Source organism: Pleurodeles waltl, chromosome 12 (genome assembly GCF_031143425.1).
Source record: "Pleurodeles waltl isolate 20211129_DDA chromosome 12, aPleWal1.hap1.20221129, whole genome shotgun sequence".
Classification (NCBI taxonomy): domain Eukaryota; kingdom Metazoa; phylum Chordata; class Amphibia; order Caudata; family Salamandridae; genus Pleurodeles; species Pleurodeles waltl.
In genome coordinates, this window is record NC_090451.1 from 690,970,691 (window position 1) to 690,993,613 (window position 22,923).

Genomic DNA, 22,923 nt, shown 5'->3' on the forward strand with positions numbered 1-22,923 from the left:
GTTCAGTTGGTAGCGGGGTACACTGTACCACCATGGAATGTATATCAGAGAGGAGAGAGATGTCAATCTTGGAGCCATAAGGGACTTCAGTATTCCACATTCATTCAGTCCTGAACCTCTTAACTCACTCTTAACCTGTGGGCCCCATTCCTGGAGTCCTCCACCCTTGTACTGCTCCACCAGTGGGCCCCAGACCTTTATCAACAACATTCACACAATGTACTACTCCACCAGTTGACCGTAGCCTTGAAGTAATAACGGCCACACTGCGAAGTACTCTACCGGAGGGCTCAGTCTTCTAGTAACAACCCTCACACACCTCCTCTGTTCCACCAATGGGCCTCAGCCCTGGAGTAAGAAACTTTTATGCACACACTACTCTACTAACGGGCCTCAGCCCAGGAGTAAGAAACTTCACGTGCTCTTCTCTTCTAACAGGGTCTCAGGCCTTTAGTAAGAACCTTCATAGATATGCACTGCCCCACAATTTGAGCCCAGCCTGGAGGGGTGTGCCTCACTCACATATTTACACCCTTACAAACACATGCCCAATGCTTCAGCGCCAGAGACTAATAAACCTCACACTCCAACAATACACCACAGTACATCCAGCCTACAAGAACATCCCTCCCACCCACACACAGCACTACACTATTGACTCCCAACTCTGAAGGGAAAGACACACACATACACAGCCCCTGGATTGATTCCCGTCCACCTTCCCTCAGGATTGAGAAGGGAGCTCAGAGCCCATGTTTATTCATTAATGGACTTCCGACCTCATACACAAAACTGCCCTATTCTTCATTACTAGGCATAGGGCTATGCATGTGGATGATGGAGGCAGAAAACAAAAACCGGTTGTCAGATCTCTTACAAACAACCCTCTTCTTGACCCACTTGCAGGGTAACTCTGGTTTAGGGTTCAGTATCGCTGGCGGCACCGACAATCCCCACATTGGCGACGACCCCAGCATCTTCATCACCAAAATCATTCCTGGAGGGGCGGCCGCTCAGGACGGCAGACTACGGTAAGAAGGTTTTCCCCCGAGCATGTAGCCAGTGTTTATATTCATAAAAAAACAAGTGCTGTGCACGGGTCAGCCCAGAAGTCTGTGGCAGGCGCTACCGTATGTCCGGCATGCCGAATCCAAGGCGGTGCATCTTTATTCTACATCATGCCCCTTTCATCTGCCGCCCTACACCATCTGCCCACTTCTCTCACTTTCAGTTTTTTTTTTACATCCTTGCTTTCTCCCTTTGTCAAGGTTTTTTTCGAGTTTCTCTTCATATTACTTCCCCCTTTTGTGTTTTTCTGTCTCATGTTCTGGGGAACAGTCTGATTAGTAAAAATAAGTCCAGGTAGCCTGCACCCCCGGGTTGCTATCCAGTGCTTTCTGGAGAGAGCATTCCAAACCTGGAAGTAGGATGTCAACTCCCAGAGTGAACCAAGAATGGATTTGAATTATCATGATGGGCCCAGAAAGTGTGGAAGGTGGAGCCGGGGAAGTAAATAGCCCTGCTAGGGTTTCTTCTCTCTTTTACGCTTCCCTTTTGAGGTTCTGTTTTTTATTTTATTTATTAATTTGATACACGATTGTAATCGTCTTGGTTTTCTTTCCATGAATCATCCTGTGATCAGCCAGTGTTCACATCTTTAACTGTAATCAACCTTCCCACTCCCTTCCACTGCCTCTCTCTGTGACTTCAGATCTTTCAAGTTTCTTGGTGCTCCCTCTTAGGTGAAGTCTACCAGACCGTGCAAGCTGCCTGGTTTTGAAAGATATTGTGGCTTACCATGGGCATGCAGGGGCTTGGAACCTGCCTATTAATTACCATCGGCTGGCTTTATTGTCACTCCTATTTGCTGACTTTCTATTGGATGACTTTCCTTGTACTTTCATACGAGCATATCTCCCCTACCATCTGTTTGATTGGCTGACTTCTAATCTTTTTCTCACTTTGATGGACTTTTTTCTTTTTGTTTTTATCACTCACTGAGTGCATATGTTTCTCATCTATCTCCCATGTGTGATTGTCTAGCCCCTCGATGTTCTTCTCTCTCCCACTCATGTGATTCTCTCCCCCACCCATACTCGTGGTGCTCTCTCTCTCTCTCTCACTGTTATGCTTCTCCCTCATGCTCCACACTGTTTTTCCCCCCTTGTATCGCTCCTAGCCCCGCCATTCTTGATTGGAAAAATCAGGAGGAGAACCACTGAAGAACATAGCCTGTGAATTATGTTTGGGACTCCAGGGTGTGTGTGGGGTGGTTGACAGGCAGCTGAGAAGTCAGTTGAGCCATGTTAGGAGGCAGTGGTCATCTTCATCTGTGTTCTGGAGGGCATTGTTTATCATATGTGACATAGCAGTATCTGTACAACAGTGTGATTTGAAGTGAGAATGGAGGTCTTGTCGGAGATGGTTAGCATTATTTGATTTTGCAATAGAATATACACTCCTTCTTTTAATGATCTTGCAGACACATGGTAGGTGAGTGATGGGCTGGTAGGTGACAAAGTTATTAGAGTCTAGTGTATATTTCTTTAGGAGTGGGAGCATCCGGTCTGTCTTGAGAGCTGCTTGAGTGAGACTGGCAGTGACAAGAGTAGTTGCTTCTGTGATACGTGTGGCATGTTAGCATCAAATGAGCTTGCATGGCTTTTATCTGTTCCACAGATGGACTGAAGGAGGACAAACCACCTCACCAGATACCACCCTCCTTTCTAAATAGCCTCTTATTAGCCTAAGGCCGATGCAAACTTATATGACTGGAAACATCTGGCAACAAAAGTCTCTTTAGCATAACCATACAAAAGATGTATATGATAGTTGATCTTTCTTTATTGAGAGATCAAGAAACCACTGAAACAGTTTTTTACAAATAGCTGATAAATTATTTTGAGAGCCACTGATGAATATTGGAGTTGCCTCTATGCCACCACCTTGTTCACTTGAAGTTTGGGGTTCGTGGTGTTTTCATCTCATTCTACAATAAGGTGAAATTCTCTTTTGTAACAGTGTGTTCTAGGTGCCTGTTCTTTAGCGCCTGGAGAACATTCTCATAGTAGCATGGCTCTCGCATAAACATGAATTTTAATTGTTATTTGTTGTTCCCTTTCTGCACAGGGTGAATGACAGCATCCTCTTTGTAAACGATGCTGACGTGCGGGAAGTGACGCATAGCACGGCGGTTGAGGCGCTCAAAGACGCGGGCTCCATTGTCCGGCTCTACGTCATGCGGCGGAAGCCAGTGTCTGAGAAGATCATGGAGATCAAGCTCATCAAAGGGCCGAAAGGTATGGTGCTCATGGTCAGTGGTTGGAGAGCACAATGAGGTGGGATCCACAAAGTTGCCAGGAACCTGAGTTCCTGGGGCTCGGGGATGTGGGAACCTCCGGAATGGAGGGCTCCCACAGAGTCTTTCTTGGAAGAGTGGGAATTCCTTTCCAGTTCTTCATGTTTCCTTCAGAGTTCATTGGTACGGATGACCTGGTGACTAGAGATGTGAGGACTCCACTCCATAGAAGCAAGCCCTCTAGCCGTCTCTGGACGGTGTAGGTCTTCCAGAGAGGTGGACATGGGGGCTGCATGAATGGTCATAAGGCCAGAGAGAAAGGAGAACAAAGAATATGAAGAAAGGGGGTGGTGATGTCTAAAGTTGGGGAGTAGGTCTGAGTTGTGCAAAAGCCATCAGTACATAGAAGCCTGCAAGTATCTAAGGGTACAGGTAACCAGAGGTTTGAGATTTCATAGGCCATGGTTGCAAAGGACATACAGGGCAATCAGTGGTCTGTAAACTAGTTCATAGAAGTCACAGAGGTGCAGTTATAGTAAGAGGTGAGAGGTGAAGGGTGTTCAGGACCCGGAGCTATAGTCTGGGTCAGGGGTAAGGATTCAAGGGTGTACAGTGCACATAGGAACAGAGGTAGTTGAATGTGAGGGTCAAGAATGCACAGTACACAGAGGTCCAGTGATAGTTTGAGGTGAGGCATCAATGGTGTTTTGGACCCAGGCGGAAAGTGTGAGTCAGAGGGAAGGTATCAAAGGTGTCTAGGGCCCAGGGTTACTGTGATAGTCAGAGGTGGGGGCGTCAAGGGTATACAGAGCCCATGGGCCCCGAGATGGAGATGACAGGAGGTGCATGGACTGCTGAGGTCCAGATATAAGACTGTTCTTTCATATCTTCTTTCCTTCTCCTCCTAATCACCATCTACTGCTACCCTAGGTCTTGGGTTCAGCATCGCTGGGGGTGTTGGAAATCAGCACATTCCTGGAGATAACAGCATCTACGTGACCAAGATCATCGAAGGAGGTGCTGCACACAAGGACTGCCGGCTGCAGATTGGGGACAAGATCTTAGCTGTGAGTCTACCGGCATTAGTCATCCATTGCTCTGTCTTTCAACCCTGCAACCAAATGAGTCAATTACATATAAGTTTATCCTTCCAGTCATCCATATATTCATTCCTGCGGTCCCCAGCCTGTACCATCATCCATCCATGTTTTAATTCCTGTGGTTAGCCATCTATTTATAAATCTGTCTAGCCATCACCTTCAGATAGTTTGACCAATCACCTGTCTATTAATTTAATCGATCTTCTGTTCTTCTATCAACTATCCATCCAGTCATCCAGTCAGTCAACTAATCATTCAGGCAATCACCCACATTTTCATTCATTTCCTCGCCCCATCTGATTATCTATTTGCCCACCTGTTCATTTATCCCACTGCCCACTTGTGCATCCAGCTGGTCATCTCTCGTTTCATTCATGCAATCACCAGTCTTTTCATTCATATAGCCACCCATATGTTCATCGCCCCAGTCACACATTTGTTAATCAAGCTGCTACCTGTAGCATACAGCATGTTTAATCTAGCCAGTCATTAATGCAGTCAACTATATGTTTATCAATACAGTCGCCCATCAGTTCATCCTTCCAGTTACCATTGGTTCCGTCGTTCCCAACACTCACCTGTTCATTCTCCCAATCAACCAACTTTTCATTCATCCAATCAGCTGTCTGTTGTTAATTCAGTTTCCCATAGCTTATTAGGTTGAGCACAAGCGCTGTCTTTCAACATTTTGTAAACTACACCTGTGGGCTTGCAATACGCCCATCACTTTCATTCGTTCCTTGGCCTGCTTTCAAAATTCCCTTGATTTCATAGGTAAATGCTTTTTTTCGTCCCGCCTTGAGGCTCCTTTGTTACGGTCTTGGAGACTGACGCTGTTACATGGATTATTGCACGATCAGCCACATACCTAGTGTGGCACACTACTGTTTTCTTTTTCTTTTTTTTTTTTGTTCGCTTCGCACTGCGTTGGCTATATGTTGTTGTTTTTTCCTTTTCTTTGTTTTGGGCATGCTGCTGTGTCTTTGTGTTGTCTGCGCACAAGGGCTGCAAGCTGGAGGGGAGGGTTTCATTTTAATTTATTTAATCTTTTTTTAAAAAGAGGTTCATACAGCGTAAACCTGATCGGATGAGCACTTTACATGACCACGTGAAGTTTCATATAGCGCTACCTTGATATGAGGAGCGCTTTACATGACTACCGCTTAACAAGTTCAGCAGATGTAAAATATGCAAACCGGAGCATTTAACTCAGGAAAAAAACATCGAAATCCTCAAAGCAACTCTCCCGGCACAGCTAAAGAGCCGATACTACAATATTCACTGCAATCGGAGAAACTTGCCCCATAATGTTTTGCAGGACATTTTTTTTCCAAAACATATTTGCCCGTAACTCAGCCTGTGGTGGCCCTAGGACAAGGGGACCACCATCAAACTGTTCAGCACGAAGTGTTCCTTCTATCTAGGTCATCTCTGGTCCCCACACTAGGTTAAGGGGCCCCAAAATAGTAACCTCTCCCACAAGTCAATGCCTTTTTAAGCTCTCTCTTGGCTAGAACCTTTGTGTTACAGCTGGTAGTGGTTTGTGTTTGAAGGGCCTTGTTCATAATATTATTCTAGTAGGGCTGCTAGGCCTGAAAATGTGTAAGGCACTGTGCCCTCTAGGGATTACATATATGTTAAACTGCATTACTTTCTGCCATTCTGTTTTCATGTTGTTATGCCCTCTGGGGGTTGACTATATGGTTACATGACCGTGTTTCTTACAAATGTTATTTTTGTAATGGTGTCCTTTAGGGTCTATTCTGAGCATTACAATCTAGACACAACAATATTTACTGCACTGGGAAACTTGCCCCATAATGCTGTGCAGGGCATGTCTTTTACAAAACATTTTTGCCCATAACTGACCTTATGGTGGTCCTAGGCCAATGGGACCACCACCAGCACGGTCAGCACAATGTGCTCTTTATCTCTAGGCCCTCTATGGGGCCCCACACTAGGTGGTTGGGGTGTGGGAGGGGGGCACAATTGTAACCTCTCCCACCATTCAATGTTTTGTTAAACTCTCTTGTGGCTGGATCTTTGGTTTTCCAGCTGGAAGTTTGTGTTTTAGGGCCTTATTTATAATATTAACCTAGTAGGCCTGCAAATGTGTAATGCCCTCTAGCTAAATATATGGTTAAGATTGCACTACGTTCTTTTTTCATGTGGTTATGCCCTCTAGGGCCTGAATATATGACCATGTTTCTTACAAATGCTATTTGTATTGTGGTGCCCTCTAGGGGCTGTTCTGAGACTTACAGTCAAGATGCTACAATATTAGCTGCACTCGGAAACTCGCCCCATAATGCTTAGCGGGACGTTCCTTTTCCAAATCATTTTTACCCATAACTCACTGTGTGGTGGTCCTAGGACAACAGGACCACCATCAAAACTGTCAACAGGATGTCCTCTTTCTGTCTAGGTCATCTCTTGGTCCCCACACTAGGTTGGGCGGGGGACCCCAAAATAATATAAATAAATATAACAATGGCAATATTTTTTGTTGTTGCTGCATTTAGAGCCAATTTATGTGGCAAGAAAAGTCCAGCTATGCATTTACAGTGCCAATAGCTCTAAGTCAGGCAAATACGAGACCTCTTGCATTGCAAATGCTTGTTCATATACTTATTCATTTTCCTAGGTATGTATATGGTATTTATATAGTACAATCCTAGCCAAAGGCAGCAGACACCTATACACGGTCAAAGACAAGCATAAAGTCAACAAGTAATAGGAAAGGAAGCTAGGTTGTGGATGGTTAATGCATTGTGATGTAGTGTTCTTTAAACAGGCACATCTTAAACTTTCCTAAATTGGAGCATCTTTGGGATGGTCCTGATAGGTTGGGGGCTGCTGTTCCAGATCCTGGGTGCATAGATGGGAAAAGGCCTGCTGTTTTATTTTATATTTGAACACATTTTAGTCTCAGTCTGATGATGTCAAGGCTGCTGGTGTGCTGGGAACCACCAAAGATGGTGAGTTTGTCTGCCAGATAAGTAAGGGTGCTGGTCATTGTGGCTTTCTAAATGAAGCAGTTGATTTTGTTTAAGTGGGTGCGTGCCAGCAAGGGGAGCCAATGGAGTGTCATCCGATGAGGCAAATTAATCAAATTTTTTTAGACACTGGATGAGACGGGCAGCAGCATTAAAGATGCCCTTAATGGACGCTAGTGTGAAGACTGATATGGCAAGGAGTGTAGGGTGTTAGCATCATCCAGATGTGACAGTATGATGGCTTGAACAGCAGTTCTGAAGTTGCTTTCTGAAAGAAACCGTTTTATTTTCTTTGGAAGAGAGCTGGTAGCAGGCTGTCTTTGTTTTTTTGCATTGTGTTCCATGAGGGTGAGGTTTGTGTCCAGGATATGAATCCAAGTGACTTGGCATTTGGTAAAAATTGGGAGTTACATGCCTTAAGGGGTTTGTGTCATTGAGCCAGGATTGTATTTTCTTGCTCTTGGCGATTGAGAGCAATTCTGTTTTGTTTGTGTTGAGCTTCAAGAATGAAATGCACTGTAAATCTAGGTCTGGATGATGTGCAAACAGTGTTTCAGGTGTAGGATGCCTGAAACACAGGAGACTTTCATGTAGAGTTGTGTATCATCAGCATATTGATAAACTTGATGCTGTTCCCTGTCGGTAGAGCACCAGGCAGCTCTGTGTAGAGATTGAAGATGATTAGAAAGAGTCTGGAGCTTTGGGAGGGGTTGTGGGGGGTGAACTCTACAGGTGATAGAGACCTTTTGTGACTTTAGGGTGCCCATTTGAAGAAACTTGTGTTGGTTAGAAAGGCCGACGGAGAACCAGTAAAGGACATTGTTGGTGAATCTCATTTGAGACTCCAGGTTGCATAGGATCCATTCTCTGACTCGTCCAGCATCAACCCATTCTTGCAATCTGCAGTTTGCCCAGCCCTTATTGGGAGTCAGCCAAAAGAGCCACTGAGCCTCAATTTTGCCCAACAGTGGGTTGAGTTGAGCAGGAAAGCGAGCAGCAGGTGAGTGCATGTTAAGACTGCTTTCCAAGTGCTTCGCTGTGGTAGAGTGAGAGAATGTACAGCTGTATCTCTATGAAGAGGCTGCTAACATGGAGACCCCTACTTCTGCCCCATCACCTGACAGAGAGGGTATCGAAGCTGCCTGCCTGTGACCAGGCTGGTGGTATTCGGGGCCTCCATTTAGCCCCAGAAGTACCTTGTCAGAGGTGCAGGGTTCCTCTTGCTACACTGATTTCAGATGTCCTTGTATTTCACGAGTGTCACTGTAGGTTTGAACACCTGCCAGTACACAAGTAATTCATTCACATGCCACCTCTGGGAAAATGAATAAAATTGTGTGCACTTAGGTGTGCTATGACTTAACATTGCACATTCAGCAACATGTACACATATGAAGCAATACTGCCCAGGTATGTTCATGACTGCGTGTTTGCAGCAACACATACAGGTATGAAGCCATAGTGGCCAGGTGTGCCATATGACCTATTTGCGCACTTGCAGCAACATGTACGGGTATAACATCATAGTACACAGGTGTGTTTCCTGGCTTACCTGTACATTTGCAGCAACAGGTATGAACTGATACTGCCCTTGTGTATTCTGTGCCCTACCTGTGTGCTTACCTCAGCACATAATGTTATGAAGCCATATTGCCCAGGTGTGCCATGATTTAAAAGTGTGCTTGAAACAACACATACACGTTGGAATCGGTGCTGCCCTTTTATGTCATATGTCTTATCTGTGTGCTTGCAGCAACCTGTACAGGTATGAAGCCATAGTGCCCAGGTGTGTTGCTCGACTTAGCTGTGCATTTGCAGCAACATGTACAAGTGTTAAATCATACTGTCAGTGAGTGCCTTGTGCAACCTGTACTCTTGTTAAAACACATAGAACTATGAAAGTCATTCTGCCCTGGGGTGCCATGTCTCAACAGTGCATTTACTGAAACGTGTGAAGCTAACATGACACCACTTTGCAGTTATAGCAACATATCAAGCCTTAATACCCTATGTGCCATGACACTCCCTCTGAATTTACAGCAGCAGTATCAGGTATAAGAGTATCTTGTTCTGGTATGCCATGAGTCACAGGTGCATTTCAGGCAGCAGATACATTTGTGAAGCTGTACTAAACCCATGTGCCACGATTACCAGTGGAGTTACCGAAACACATGCAGGTGTATGATAAGACTAGCTTATTCAGTGTGTGAAACACTAACCTTTGCTGGTGTGTGAAACTGTCTCTCACCCCTGCAGGTAAATAACGTCAGCCTAGAGGATGTGATGCACGAGGACGCAGTCGCAGCACTGAAAAATACCTCAGACGTGGTGTACCTGAAGGTGGCCAAGCCTACAAACCTTTACTTGAATGATTCGTATGCCCCACCCGACATCACCACCTGTGAGTAAAGCAGTCCCAGCCTGGTGACGTATTCCCACTCTCTGTGCCCAACTCACCCAGGGGTCTGTTTACACATTCTTTCTCGTTTCTCATAACTTCAAACCTACTGGTCTTCTCACCCCCTCCAACCGTTCCTTATAAGGTTTGACCTTTCTGTCCTCTTTGGCCCAACCCCCACCTTTGGTAAACAAGGACTCACAACACCTGACAGAGATGATGCATAGTTTGAGAACATAGGATTTGGAGTGTGACCATTGACAGGGCAGCAGAACTCTTTGATGCAGGTTGGCAAATGGCATGGAGGTGAACATGTGACACCTACAGGAAGTAGAGTATTCCGCAGGTAACAAGCAGATAGACAAGGACTTCGTTGGTGCTGTGAAGACAGATAGTCATCAGAAGCAAGATGAATACTGCTGAAGGCATATCGAAGATGCATGTCAGCTGCCCTGTCTTTTTATCCCTAAGATGCCCTGTTGCATTTTTCATTTTTTCGTCCCCTCACTCCTTAGAGAACCCATGGGTGTCAACGTCACTGCTCCCCAGCAGAACCCTGGGCTGCTGCTTCGGCACTTGGAATGCCCCTCACCTTTTTCTCAATCCTGCCATGACCCGTCTTGTGGACAGTACCTGGTTGTGCCACTGTGATAAGTATTTGGTGAACAGCCTTTTTACTGTTACCTAGGAGTGAGAAACACTGACCTCCATATGTAGAATCTATGCTTTTTCTCATATAGACCATTTATTCTGCCTGACTACACAGTAATCATTCCTCCCTCTACAGTCTGCAGTTATGATTTTTCAGCACTAGAGAGTGAATCCTGTGTACATATGCAACTTCCTTCCTCCCTGAACCCTTGTTAGAGCCTGTAAGGCTTTATATGAAAATACTTTTCACTGTGTGAAAACACAATGAGATGCACAGAATTTCCCACGAGACACCGCCTTCAATTTTGTTTTCCTGAGAAGCCCATGAATGTGTTCTCTTGTTACAATCTAGATAAGTCGCCGTGATGTCAGAATTAGTATATAGACGCCGCCTTCACGCAGTGACATCAGTTCTTTTCTTTCCTCGCCACGCACTGATCCGGAGAAGAGCTACCCTGGTCTCTTTTTGACCGACTTCGGCCATTTTCTCGTGTTTTTGTGAGACTTTTTGGTGTAGCGAGGATGTCCCCGAAGACCAGTTTCAAGCTGTGTGAGGACTGTCACCGCACGGTGATGGATCCTCATAGTGTTTGTCTGTGGTGTTTTGAGTGCCAGGCCATGCACCCGAAGGCTTTGAGGGAGCAGTCCCTAAAGCTAATGGCGGCCCGGCACTCGAATCCGCATACGGCCCGGTCTCGATTGAGAGGAAGGTCTCCAGACCGTTCGCAGAGCCATCACCACTCATCTTCTAAATTTTGGGGTTCAGGTAAGAAGAAGGTAAAGAGGTCCCATAGCTCTCTGACTTCGCCCCGTCGCTCTGCTGACTCAATGCGGTGAGAGTGTCGCCGCTCAAGGCCTCCGTCCTCGGAGCCTGTGTCTGGGTCGGCTCCGTGCTTCCACAAGTTTCCCGGAGCAACCCCTGCCCAGCTTAAAGAGTTCTATGAGGCATGTGCCTCATCTTTGGGCGGAACAACGCCGATACTGTGCCTTCAGGCCCAAGGGGTTCGGTTGAGGGGCCTACAGGTTCCGCGCCGACAGCTTCAGCTCTGGTCACGAGCTCCGATGCCAGATCCGCTTGCGGATCCGGCATCAGTCGCACCCTTGAGACCTTCCCCGTCGAAGCTCCCGACGTAGGTAGTGCCCACTATCGACGTTGACCCGATCCTTATCCCCGACGACTCGGATCAGCGTGGGCCGACGCTGCCTTTCTTAGATGTGGTCTATTCGCCCAAGGCCGGATTCGGACCCTTTTTCCTATGGGTACAAATTCGGGGAGGGATTGGAGGGATCCCTGAATCGTTATGAATATCCGGATGGCCCATCTTTGGACTGGGCTCAGGAATTGGGCGATGCCAGTGGTCTGGTCGCCTCCCACCGTGGGTACGGCAGAGGGAGCAACTTATGGTATGGTGGTCAGTAGGGCAGCTGAGGTCATTGAGCTTCCTACTGTAGAGGTCAGGTCTAATCTCCTGACGAAGGTGCTTCAGCCTGTGGCTTCCACTTCAGAACCCCTTATGCCATTCAATGAAGCCCTCACCGAGGTCCTTTTGGGTACTTGGTCCAAACCCAACACAGGGGATCCTGTGAATAGCACTATCGCACGCCGCCATCGGCCCGCTCCGATGACCCTAAATTCTTGTCCCAACACCCCACGCCCGAGAGTCTTGTCATCCAGGCTTCCTCTTCTTCAGGCGCATTCCCTTCCGCACCCCCAGACAGGAAATCAAAAAGGCTGGAACAGTTTGGTAAGAAGTTTTCTTCCTCCAGTCGCTGTAGGAGGCTGGCCTGGCTTGTAGTGGGTACCAAAGGTACTTAAACCTTGTGCCAGGTCCAGTTATCCCTTATTAGTAGAACAGAAGTGTTGCTAGCAGCTTAGGCTGATAGAAGGTAGCTATGGCAAAGCAGCTTAGGCTGAACTAGGAGACATGCGAAGCTCCTACTATACCACTTATATCATATGCACAATATCATAAGAAAACACAATACACAGAGTTACTAAAAATAAAGGTACTTTATTTTTATGACAATATGCCACAAGTATCTCAGTGTGTACCCTCAGTAAGAAGGTAAGTAATATACACAAGTTATATGTACACAAACCCAAAACAGGTAAGTAAGAGTCAGAAAAGTAATGTAAACAGTGTAGAATTACAATAGGTTGCAATAGGCAAGCATAGGTCTAGGGGCAACACAAACCATATACTCCAAAAGTGGAATGAAACCACGAATGGACCCCTGACCTATGGGAGCTTGTAGAGGGTTGCTGGGACTGTAAGAAAACAGTCAGGGTGTCCAAGATACCCCACCCCAAGACCCTGAAAAGTAGGAGTAAAGTACACCAACTACCCCAAAAGAGCACAATAGTCGTGAGAGGGGGATTCTGCAAGAACAACAAACACCAGCAGTGTACTGAAAACGGATTCCTGGACCGGAGGACCTGCAAAGCAAGGGGACCAAGTCCAGTAGTCGCAACAATGTCCGGGGGGCAGGAGCACAGGAAACCCCGGATGAAGGTGCAAGGAAGCTGCCTCCGGATGGAAGAAGCTTGGGATTCTGCAAGAACAAAGAGGACCAGGAACTTCTCCTTTGGATGGAAGATGTCCCACGTCGCAATGAAGGTTGCAGAAGTGTTCCCACGCAGAAATACCGCAAACACGCCTTGCTAGCTGCAAGGGTCGCAGTAGAGGTTTTTGGGTGCTGCTGGGGACCAGGAAGGACCAGGATGTCACCCCTTGGAGGAGGAGACAGAGAGGGCGCTCAGCAACTCGGAGAGCCCTCACAGAAGCAGGCAGCACCCGCAGAAGTACCTGAACAGGCACTTGGAAGATTTGTGAACCGGAGTCCACGCAGAGTTACAAAAGAGGGTCCCACGACGTCAGAGGCCAACTCAACGGGTTGAGCATTGCAGGACGGAGTGCTGGGGACCCAGGCTAGGCTGTGCACGAAGGAAATCCTGGAAGAGTGCACAGAAGCCGGAACAGCTGCAAATCACGCAGTACACAGGTTTGCAGTCTAGCGTGGGGAGGCAAGGACTTACCTTCACCAAACTTGGACTCAAGGATCACTGGACTGTGGGAGACACTTGGATAGAGTTCCTGTGTTCCAGGGACCATGCTAGTCAGGATGAGGGGGGACCCAGAGGACCGGTGATGCAGTCTTTTGGTGCCTGCGTTAGCAGGGGGAAGATTCCGTCGACCCAAGGAGATTCTTGGCTTCTGGTGCAGGGTGAAGGCAGGCGACCCCCAGAGCATGCACCACCAGGAAACAGTCAAGAAAGCCGACAGGATGAGGCGCTACGATGTTGCTGGTAGTCGTCTTGCTACTTTGTTGCGGTTTTGCAGGCATCCTTGAGCAGTCAGCGGTCGATCCTTGGTAGAAGTCGAAGAGGGAGATGCAGAGGAACTCTGGTGAGCTCTTGCATTCGTTATCTGAAGAATTCCCCAAAGCAGAGACCCTAAATAGCCAGAAAAGAAAGGAGGTTTGGCCACCAAGAAAGGAGGATTGGCTACCAAGAAAGGTAAGAGCCTATCAGAGGTGGTCTCTGACGTCACCTGCTGGCACTGGCCACTCAGAGCAGTCAAGTGTGCCCCAACACCTCTGTTTCCAAGATGGCAGAGGTCTGGGACACACTGGAGGAGCTCTGGGCACCTCCCCTGGGAGGTAGTGGTCAGGGGAGTGGTCACTCCCCTTTCCTTTATCCAGTTTCGCCCCAGAGCAGGGCTGGGGGATCCCTGAACCGGTGTAGACTGGCTTATGCAGAGATGGGCACCATCTGTGCCCATCAAAGCATTTCCAGAGGCTGGGGGAGGCTACTCCTCCCCAGCCCTTCACACCTATTTCCAAAGGGAGAGGATGTTACAAAGGAAATCCTTTGTTCTGCCTTCCTGGGCCAGGGCTGCCTGAGGGGTTGGCAGGAGCTGCAGTGGAAACCCCGGAAAGGCAGTTTGGCAGTACCCGGGTTCTGTGCTAGAGACCCGGGGGATCGTGGAATTGTCCCCCCAATACTAGAATGGTATTGGGGTGACAGTTCCATGATCTTAGACATGTTACATGGCCATGTTTGGAGTTACCATTGTGACGCTATACATAGGTAGTGACCTATGTACAGTGCACACGTGTAATGGTGTCTCCGCACTCACAAAGTCCGGGGAATTTGCCCTGAACGATGTGGGGGCACCTTGGCTAGTGCCAGGGTGCCCACACACTTAGTAACTTGGCACCCAACCTTCACCAGGTGAAGGTTAGACATATAGGTGACTTATAAGTTACTTATGTGCAGTGTAAAATGGCTGTGAAATAACGTGGATGTTATTTCACGCAGGCTGCAGTGGCAGGCCTGTGTAAGAATTGTCTGAGCTCCCTATGGGTGGCAAAAGAAATGCTGCAGCCCATAGGGATCTCCTGGAACCCCAATACCCTGGGTACCTAAGTACCATATACAAGGGAATTATATGGGTGTACCAGTGTGCCAATGAGAATTGGTAAATTTAGTCACTAGCCTGCAGTGACAAATTTGGAAAGCAAAGAGTGCATAAACACTGAGGTTCTGGTTAGCAGAGCCTCAGTGATATAGTTAGGCACCACACAGGGAACACATACAGGGCACATAATATGAGCACTGGGGTCCTGCCTGGCAGGATCCCAGTGACACAAGGGCTAAAACAACATACATACAGTGAAATATGGGGGTAAGATACCAGGCAAGATGGTACTTTCCTACAGTTGCATGCTGCGGTCTGTGAACACCGCATGCCTTTTGGGAAGCTATACCCACTCTTTGTGGGATACAGTTGCGCATGTCCTGCCGCTGATACCGGAGGAGGCCCATGCTATCGTCTCCCAAGCTGTGAACGATGGGAGAGATGCGGCAAAGTTCACAATCCGTTGTGGGCTGGACACGACCAACTCACTGAGCAGATCGGTTGCTACGACGGTGGCCTTGAGCACGGTTGCGTACTTCTGTTTTTTCTGGGGATGTCCAACAGTCACTCATGGTCATGCCCTTTGATGGCTTCTGTCTCTTTGGAGACAAAGTGGACTCGGCCTTGGAGATATTTATGGATTCCGGGCTACGGCTCAATCCCTTGGTCTTTCCAGTGCCCCTTGCCCCCGAAGTCTGCTTTTTGCCCCTTTCGTGGCCACGGAAGGGGCTCCCTGTCGCGTCCTCCACCAAGGCACCGTGCCATCCATGTTGTCCAGCCTCTGCGTGGCCAAGGATGCAGAATCCTGCGTGGGACAGGGAACCATAGGTCTGCCCAGTCCACCTCTGCCCCCACTGCAGCCTCCAAACCCTCCTAGTCCGTCCCCTCACACCCATCCATTTGGCAGCAGGATTCGCTATCACCTGCCCCACTAGGAATCCATTACTACGGACAGGTGGGTTTCGCAGATCATTTGAAAGGGCTCCTCCCTCCCTTTCTAATCTGCTCTACCAGCCATGCCTCCATCCTTCAGTCACCTTCCAGAGGATCATTTGGCACTTCTACGCCAGTAAGTCGCAGCACTCTTGGCCAAGGGAGCTATAGAAAAGGTCCCTGTGTCCGAAGTAGGTCATGGTTGTTATTCCTGGTACCGAAAAAGGACAAGGGCTTACGTCCTATTCTAGACCTTCGGGACCTGAACTACTTCCTCAAGAAGGAGAAATTCAAAATGCTCACCCTGGCTCAGGTTTTGTCTGCCTTGGACCCAGAAGACCGGATGGTAGCGTTGGACTTGCAGGACACTTATTTCCACATCCCCATCCTGCCTGCCCACAGATGTTACCTACGATTCGTGGTAGGTCACGAGCACTTTCAGTTTACCGTGCTCCCCTTCGGCCTTACTTGCGCCCCTCGGGTGTTCACGAAAGTGATGGAGGTGGTTGCATCTCATCTGCGCAGGTTAGCTTTGTCAGTCTTCTCCTACCTTGACGACTGGCTGTTGAAGGCGGACTCGCCCCAGAAAGTCATCTCCCACCTTCAGAGTACGGCGAACCTCCTGCACACGCTGGGGTTCACTATAAACGTGACAAAGTCACACCTGACTCCCTCTCAGATGCTCCCTTTCTTCAGTGCTGTTCTGGACACAGTGCAGTTTCGGGCTTATCCTCCCGAAAAGCGAGTCCAAGACATTCAGGCTATGATTCCAATCTTTCATGCCAGATGGTATATGCTGGCTCTGCAGTGGGCTTGAACTTTCAGTGGGCGCAGCATCAGGGGAATCTCTCCGACGTGGACAAGATCTTGGAAGGGACTGCAAAAGACCTGCAGTGGTGGCTTTTGAGTCCGCATTGGGTCCTTGGCAGATCCCTCTCCCTTCCCCAACAAGATCTCTCTATAATGACAAATGCGTCACTTCTGGGTTGGGCGGCCACGTGGGAGAGGCGGAGATCAGAGGCCTCTGGTCTCTGGCGGAATCTGGGCTCCATATCAAACTTCTGGCGCTCCAGGCGATCAGGCTTGCATTGAAAACATTTTTTCCCCTCTCAAAGGGAAAGTAGTGAAGGTGTTCACGGACAATACTACCGCCATGTGGTACTGCAACAAACAGAGCGGAGTAGAGTCCTGGACCCTTTGTCAGGAGGTACTATGCCTCTGGGCATGGCTGGAACATCAGGGCATTACCCTGATGGTTCAACATCTGGTGGGTTCCCTCAACGCCAGAGCAGACAAACTCAGCTGTCGATGCACAGCCGATCACGAATGGTGTCTCCACCCGGAGGTGGCGCAAGGTCTCTTTCAGCAGTTGGGAAAGCCTTGGTTAGATCTGTTTGCCTCCGCAGAGAACGCGCAATGTCAGCTGTTGTGCGTGTAGGAGTTTCCAAGGCAGTACTCACTCTGAGACGCTTTTCGTCTCGAGTGGAACTCCGGCCTCCTTTATGCCTTTCCACCTGTACCACTTCTGCCCAGAGTTCTCAAGAAAATCAGGAACGACCAGGCCCAAGTCCTCTTGGTGGCTCCAGACTGGGTACGGAGAGTCTGGTATCCAGAGCTATTGTGCATGTCCATCGATCCTCCACTCAGACTGCCTCTTTTGACGGATCTTCTGTTGCAGCAGCAGGGGACAGTTCTTCACCCGAACCCGCCCAACCTCCGCCTTCATGCGTGGAGATTGAGCAGCGACAGTTTACAACTTTAGAACTTCCACCCGAAGTCTGTGATGTTACCTTGGCAGCCAGGCTTCCCTCAAACAAAACTGTATACGCCTATCGTTGGAATACATTTGTGGCATGGTGCACCAACAAATCTGTTGATCCCCCTCTTTGCCCCTGTATCCGAGGTTCTTCTGTTCATTCTTTCTTTGGCCCAGCAGGGCGCTGCTTTGGGCACCCTTAAAGGGTATTTATCTGCCATTTCGGCCTTATTTAGGTTACCTGATTAGCCCTCACTTTTTAAATCTCCTAATGTGAGTAGATTCCTAAAATGCCTCACCCATTTATTTCCTCCCACTCCATGTATCATGCCTCAGTGGGACCTCAATCTTGTCCTTTCTTATTTAATGTGTATTCCCTTTGAGCCGATGCACAATTGTCCCTTGCGGCTTCTCACCTTCAAAACTGTCTTTCTTGTTGCCATCACGATTGCTCTCAGTGTGAGTGAGCTTCAAGCCCTTTCATCTAAACCTCCATACTGTGCACCCTGACAAAGTGGGGTTGTGCACTAAGGCTTCATTCATTCCAAAGGTGGTTGGTTACGCCTTTTCATGAAGCCCAGTCCATCACCCTGCCTACTTTCTACGCACCCCCACATCCTTCTCATGAGGAGGATAAACTCCACTGTCTGGACCCTAAAAGAGCGTTGGCGTTCTATCTTAATCATACTAAAGATTTCCAGGTGGACGATCATCTCTTTGTCGGGTATGTGGGTGCGAAAAAAGGGAAGGCGGTGCAAAAGTGTACCATCTCTCAATGGGTGCTTCTTTGCATCACAATGTGTTACGCTTTGGCCAAGAAGCAACCCCCTGATGGCTTGGGTGCTCATTCCACCAGAGCAACTGTTGCTTCCACTGCGTTAGCACGCTGAGTTCCTGTCCTGGATATTTGCCAGGCAGCTACGTGGGCTTTCCTGCACATGTTTGCTAAGCACTACTGCCTGTACAGTCCGGGCCGTCGGGACAGCTTCTTTGGTCGTTCGGTCCTGCAGGACTTCCTAGTATGATCTTGGTCCACAGCCCACCTCCGAAGATGGCATTGCTTGGGTATCTATTCTAAGGTAAGGAATCTGCAACTAGAAGTGTCTATCAGATGTACAAGTTACTTACCTTTGGTAACGAAATATCTAGTAGAGACATATTCTAGTTGTAGATTCCATACTGCCCACCCATCCTTCCCGCTTGCGAACTGATTTCTTGAGACAGGGATTTCCCTTTCAGGTCCTTAGCTCTGGCGCTCCAATGTCAGTGTTCTTAGCGGCTCTGCACTTTGACGTGGAAAGTCATTAAAAGAAACTGACATCACTGCGCGAAGGCGGCGTCTATATACTACTTCCGACGTCATCACGGCGACTACGATGCCAACGACACCCAGCGAGTTGACCGACGGCACCTACCGACGCGCAAGGGTATTGCTCGAAGAAAAATCTCTCGATCCAGTCTGACGCCTGGGGAAAATTCTAACGTAAGGAATCTGCAACAAGAATGTGTCTACCAGATATTTCGTTACCGAAGGTAAGTAACTTGTTCTTTAGAGATAGGGTTACAGTGAGAGTTTAAATCAAGGTAACTTAAAAAGTGATGGTTAGGTTTAGAATTGAAGATTAGGGATGTATTTAGGACTAGGGCAAGGTTGAGTATGGATATTGGTTAGGGTGATGGTCACAGTTGAGGTAGGAGTCACATTAGGTTTATGACTTTGAGTTTGGTTGAGAGCGAGTAGGAATCAATTTTTGCTGCAGAGGAATTAGGAGTAGCTGGCCTGTTGCACCAAACAAAGTGATAGTAACTAAAAACCGATCCGGGTGGGTTGTGATTAGGGGGGATTTTGGGAGGCCTCATAATGTTCTTTGTAATAACACCCAGCAGGGGCAGAGATGGATGAAGTTCTCTCTAGGACCCTGGTCTGCCTGACTGCCTGAAAGGCATGTTACAACAAGACAAGCCTTGGACGGCACAGGCTCTTGTAAGGCTAGTCTGTGGAATGATACTGGGACCGATCCTTAGAGCAACACCAGAACATCAAAGAGGAGACAGTGTTAAGAGAGAGATAAGGAGGTGAGTTGCTCTGGCTCTAATTCTCAATATAAAATGTGAAGGAGTAGTCTCCTGGAATGATTCTCTCCAGGGCTCCCATAGATGAAAATGCCTATGTCCTCCATTGGCACCCTCGGATGTTATCATTTCACTGCAATCGTTGCTCAAGCGGATGAAACTGGACCAAAACCAACTCAGAGATTGACATTCTTAGGCCTGAATTGGATATGGGTACAAGAACCTTCCCTTGGTGGAGAAGTTGTCCTTCGATCACCCACTCACGGGACTTGCTACTGTCAAATACCAGAAGAATCTGTCGTTCAAGGTTCTGCACCTTCAGGGGCTTCATATGGAGGGAGGCTGAAACTGTTGGCGTAATTTCATCAACAAGGGCCCAGATAAGAATGTTTCGTGGGGAAGATCCTCTAAACACTGTAGTATGGATCTTTCTGAATGGTGGGACTTACTGTTCCAGTCTCTGGAGTCCATTCACTTCTTCTGAGCACCTTCATGAGTTGATTTTGTGAAGAGGATGCTCAATTTGAGATTGAGGCTTAGCTTCTTCGGTAAGGCCTTGAACACTGGAGGAATGGAGTAGCCCATTCAGGGGCCAGTTCTAGCCTTTCTTAGAGTTTGCCCTTCATTTACAAAACAAGCGTACACTGACTCCAACAGTCATGGACCTCAAGAACATGGGATTATGTCATGTGTCCTGCTACGGGTGGCTAGATGGAAGGGGCAGTGACTTCCAGAGACATGTTGACAAAGGTGCTTCCCACGTTTCAGAATTACCCCAGTACTATCATAAGCACCTTTCTGCTGGGACATCACAAGAGCAGAGTTCACTTCTGTACCCTGGCTAGTGGAACCTTCCCATGATGCTCAATCATTTGCCCTCTAAAGCCCTCATTAAGAGTCCCTTTGTAGGGGGCGTGGCCTAACCACCAACCAAGCTGGCTGTGAAGCTCCCAGGACAACGCCTGCAAATAAATGCAAATAAATGCAAATAAATGCTTCCCATCACCATCCTCTCAGGACAACGCCTGCAAATAAATGCTTCCCATCGCCATCCTCTGCCCTGACCCCTGAGTGCCACTGACCCCACTGCTGGTGATAGGGTGCTTACCGGTGCTGCACTGGGGTGTGGGGGAGCATGCAACCAGCTGCCGCACCTGACGCGTTCCTCAGAAGCCCCGAGGGTGAGCCCGAGGACAGGGCCACTTTTCGTTCAGCTCTCCGTCTGATGTGGCCAATGCCAGTGGTCTTCAGATTCTCCACCTGCCCATGCTCCCAAGGCTGTGGAGGTTGCAGGGCTCTGGGGCCTGTGTCAGTGAGGACTACGGCACCTCTTGGGTGCTCCATGCCACCCCCTGATGGTGCACAGCCTCCTCAATTTGGCTGGACTGCAGGCTGCAACGAGGGACTGATCTTTCGGGCCCTCTCAGTGAGGGAGATGCTGGTAAGTGATTACTAGTCTTAGCACATTGTAGATTTTCCACCACATCATTGCGGTGCATGCGATCCGTTGACACATCGCACACCCTGCAGCCCCATTGCCCTGAATGACCATCTGCGACATCCAAATAGTAAACGCAGGTCCCCGCGCCACGATACTTACCTCCTTCATCCTTGATGTGAGGCCAGCTACTCCTTGGACCGTGTGGCTGGCTGCCGCTCACTTCACTGTGGCTGCACTTTGTCGAGGCCTCCCTCAACCCGAAGACTGTTGTACCACCCCTCCCTGGCTGTTCCATGTTGTCCAACCTTTACTCCTTTGCTGATCTCAGATGGGTTGCAGTGACCCTAAACAACAACAAATTTATTTTGATTCATCCAAGACCCCCAGCACCAGAGGATTGAGAAACAACCTGGCATGGACCCAGCTGATGGCGCGCAGTGCCCCCCGCTGGAGGGGACCGCAGCAATAAAGGTTTTAAGGCCATAGACACACTGTTACGATGCCTTTGGATGGAATGCATGTACGATGCGTTTGGATGGAATACATGAGCACCTGGACAAACACTCCACCAGGCTGGGTGCTGTCGAACAATGGATATCTGGCGTGTGGAGGACGGCGCAATGACCCCGACCAGGTGCATGGAGAGAGTTGAGCAATTGCTGAAGGCCTCAGTGGCAAAAAACAAAGATCTAGAGGCTCACTTATGGCGCAATAATATCTGTATCACGGGCGTGGCTGAATCCACCGACACCCAGCTGATGAGTACTTATATTGAACATCTCCTCATAGAACTGTTTAATAGGGGCTCCTTTACTGCTACCTTTAAGGTGGCGAGGGCACATTGATCTTAGGGACCTGACCCATCCCTTGGAGCTCCTCCCTGCCCGTCGTTGCCTGCCTACTAAACTATCGGGTCTGTGACGTAGCTCTCTGTCAAGCCCACGATACGTCCCGCTGCAGTTTCAGGGAATGACTCTGCCGCTATGCCCTGACTTCACTCCTGTGGTTCAGGAAGCTTGTCACAAATATGCAGATGTCAAAAATCTACTACAGTGAGCTGGCCTGTGCTAAGGCATTTTATACCCTGCACGCCTGCGCAGCGAACTGAATGGTAAGCACTGCATCTTCAGTACTTTGCAAACAACAGACATTGGATCACTTCAACGACTTGGCATCACTCTCCGAGGGACCCTTTGCATCACTCACCGGAAACATTAATGTAAGACACTGCCTTGTGTGTAGGTGGTATTCACTGCTGTCTAGACTACTTCTCATAGCTGCCAAAGGACCACACCCACTGATATCTATTGATCCCCCTAACTGGCATCCTTCTTCTCCTTGTCTGCGCGCCCAACACAGACTCCCTTGAGTTTTTCTAAGACCTTTTGGCCCAGATGGATCACTTCCAACCTGAACACAACTTACTAAGCGGAGACTTTAACCTCACTTGCCTCCCACAATTAGACACCACCGGCTCCTTGTTCCATACAGACATTGCATACTCTGCTTCACACTGATAAGCTCACTGACACTTGGCGCGCCCTCAACTCAACCGCTGCAGCATATACTTTTTATTCTAGCCCCCATGATGTATGGTCCCGAATTGATCACCGGTATGAGACGCTGGCTGCATCCCTCTGGCTTATTGAGAGCTTTTATCTCCCCCAACATACATTGTCTGATCACTCTCAGGTAATAACTACCCTGTGTATTCTGTCGCAGACTCTGCAGATCTGCTCGGAGTGTTTTCCTGCAAATGCACTGCACGATGCAGTGTTGCGCTCTGATATTAGCAACGCTACATCTGAGTACTTTGCTCTCAGAGTGAACACAGTTCAGAAACATGCCATGTTCTG

At 48.4% G+C, this 22,923-nt stretch overlaps 1 protein-coding gene across 6 annotated transcripts in view; it reads left to right on the plus strand.

Annotated features, from left to right (window-relative positions):
* Positions 1-22,923, plus strand: part of DLG4 (discs large MAGUK scaffold protein 4) — a 584,369-nt gene that overhangs the window by 477,047 nt on the left and 84,399 nt on the right. For all 6 annotated transcript variants that reach the window (XM_069215534.1, XM_069215536.1, XM_069215538.1 and 3 more), the window contains 4 exons: positions 907-1,031; positions 3,130-3,299; positions 4,229-4,365; positions 9,651-9,795. In XM_069215534.1, the coding sequence (XP_069071635.1) occupies positions 907-1,031; positions 3,130-3,299; positions 4,229-4,365; positions 9,651-9,795 (577 nt within the window). The remainder of the gene's footprint in view (positions 1-906; positions 1,032-3,129; positions 3,300-4,228; positions 4,366-9,650; positions 9,796-22,923) is intronic.